The sequence below is a fragment of the Buceros rhinoceros genome, unplaced genomic scaffold (assembly GCF_000710305.1).
Source record: "Buceros rhinoceros silvestris isolate BGI_N320 unplaced genomic scaffold, ASM71030v1 scaffold22030, whole genome shotgun sequence".
Taxonomy (NCBI): domain Eukaryota; kingdom Metazoa; phylum Chordata; class Aves; order Bucerotiformes; family Bucerotidae; genus Buceros; species Buceros rhinoceros.
In genome coordinates, this window is record NW_010391580.1 from 2,030 (window position 1) to 4,243 (window position 2,214).

The 2,214-nt window shown below is 60.6% G+C and overlaps 1 protein-coding gene across 1 annotated transcript in view; it reads left to right on the forward strand.

Annotated features, from left to right (window-relative positions):
- Nucleotides 1-2,214, forward strand: part of RAB44 (RAB44, member RAS oncogene family) — a 10,396-nt gene that overhangs the window by 1,792 nt on the left and 6,390 nt on the right. The window contains exons 6-10 of the mRNA XM_010142418.1: nt 85-226; nt 494-681; nt 1,058-1,106; nt 1,436-1,530; nt 1,979-2,120. Of these exons, the coding sequence (XP_010140720.1) occupies nt 85-226; nt 494-681; nt 1,058-1,106; nt 1,436-1,530; nt 1,979-2,120 (616 nt within the window). The remainder of the gene's footprint in view (nt 1-84; nt 227-493; nt 682-1,057; nt 1,107-1,435; nt 1,531-1,978; nt 2,121-2,214) is intronic.

Consider the following 2,214-nt stretch of genomic DNA (forward strand, 5'->3'; position numbering starts at 1 on the left):
GGCAGGAGGTGGGTCGCCAGCAGCTCCTCTCCCCTTGCCACCCACCCTGGGAGGGGACCCAGCCCCCCCAAACCCCTGTGGCAGATCCCAGATGGGCGAGTGGCTGCTAACGTCCTCGTTGCCATCCCAGAGTGTGGCCCGGAGCCACCAGCACAGCACAGAGCTGCAGCAGGCGCTGGATGCCAGCGAGAGGGAGGTGGGGCGCTTGGCCACGGGGCAGATGGAGGTGAGATGTCCCCAACCCCTGATCCCCCATCATGTCAGTGGGTCTCTGGGCTGTGCTATAGCAGCAATGTGGTGTCATAGACCTGGGCTGTGTGGGGTGTGAATGTCCTGGTCGCCATCCCGCAGCTGGAGATGCGGTGCCGCAACCTCCGCAGCACCCAGCCGGCTGCCATCATGTCAGTGGGTCTCTGGGCTGTGCTATAGCAGCAATGTGGTGTCATAGACCTGGGCTGTGTGGGGTGTGAATGTCCTGGTCGCCATCCCGCAGCTGGAGATGCGGTGCTGCAACCTCCGCAGCACCCAGCAGGCTGCCAGCACCGAAAACCGGCAGCTGGAGGAGAGCAACCGGGTGCTGGAGAACCGTCTGCAGCACCTTCACCAGCAGCTCCAGCAGACCCACGGGCGCCTGAGGATGGCGAGGGCTGCGGTGGCTTGGGAGCATGCAGAGGAGCCTGGGTGAGTGGCTGAGACACCAGCATCTCCCTCTGCACATACTGGGGGGCTGTGGTGGATGGGGAATGAGTTTGATGGGTCTCAGCCACTGCGGTGCTTCAGCAGTCTCCACGGTGCAGCTGAATCATGGGTTGGTGTGAAAAGCATTAGAAAAAAGGCCAAGACTGTCATCGCTGTGACTGAACACATCCCTGTAGGCAGTGCCAGCAGAGATGGGGATGTCCAGCACCCAGAAGGACCCAACCAGGACTGATCCAAGGGTTTTGCTATCCTGCTCCAGCCCATCACTGCCTCCGGGGCTGGGGACAACCCTGGCGCAGGGATGGAACAATGAAGAGGATGCAGTTGCCATTTTGACCCCTGTGCTCTGTGTTTGCAGGGAGAGAGAGGTGGCAGAGCTGCCTGGCAAGGTGCCAGTGTCCCCACAGGTACTTCAGCTGGGTGCATGGGGATGGGACGAGGTGTCTATGCTCCAGGACCTCATACTGCTCGGTTTGGGGCTGCTGGGGAGCCCCAGAGCACAGGGTGCTTCAGCAGCAGAGGCAGTGCCTCCCCTGAAAGCGTCCTCAAACTGGGTTGGCACAGTGCCCTAGAGATGCTTGGGAAGGGAGGGGGTAGCAACACCTTGGCTCTGGGGCCCCCAAGATTTCGGACGGGGACCTCTAGATACGGGTGGGAGAGCCTAGCATCGTTTCAGGTGGATATGCTCCCTCGCCAAGCACTTTTCTCTCTCCTCTTCCCACCCTATTTACTGCAGACGAGTCCGGAGAACAGCGAGAAGTTCCGCTCCGAGATGCGGATCAGGCTGGGGTCCCGGAGCAGCGAGCCCAAAGCCACGAGCACCCACCAAGTGTAAGGGCTCCTGGACAGCACTTGCTGCTTCAGCTCCTGCCCTTGTGATATTTATTCATTTTAACGCTCCTTTCCCACCCCCTCATCTCTCATCCCGGAGGTCTGATCTCCTACCCTCATCACCCTGCACCTCTCCCTCGGCTCAGGCACTCACCACACCTGGCCAGGAGCTCTTTTTTCCTCTCTGATAATGTGAACACAGACCCTGGGGAAGAGGCACTCTTGCTCGTGGGGCCATATCCTGCCCCCAGTCTGGCTCCCTGGGTCGCATCCCCCTTTCCCTGTCCCCATTGCTGCCTGTGTGGATCTGCAGTACAGCTGGAGGGTTTGCAGAGGGAAGGGGTGAGGTGGTGGAGGAGAGACCCCCTCAGTGCAGCTGGGTGGGAGGTTGCTGCAGCCTGACCTGAGAACTGGACTGGAGCCCCCCCTTTTTTCCTGCCCTTTCCAGGGTTTGGGAAATGCCGCCATCAGAAACAAGCCTTTTGGGAGCCCTGCCACGAGCGAGCTCTGCGGAAGAGGACCCCTTCCCAGAACTGCTGAAAGAGGAACGCTTCTCTGACCGAAGCTCTTTGCTAAGAGAGATGAATGAGGCAATAGCGGCTCTGAGCAAACACTTGCAGTCACCGGCTGCACCCCCCGCGCTGGCAGACACTGCCCAGCACCCCCGGAACGATGCTGAGCCCC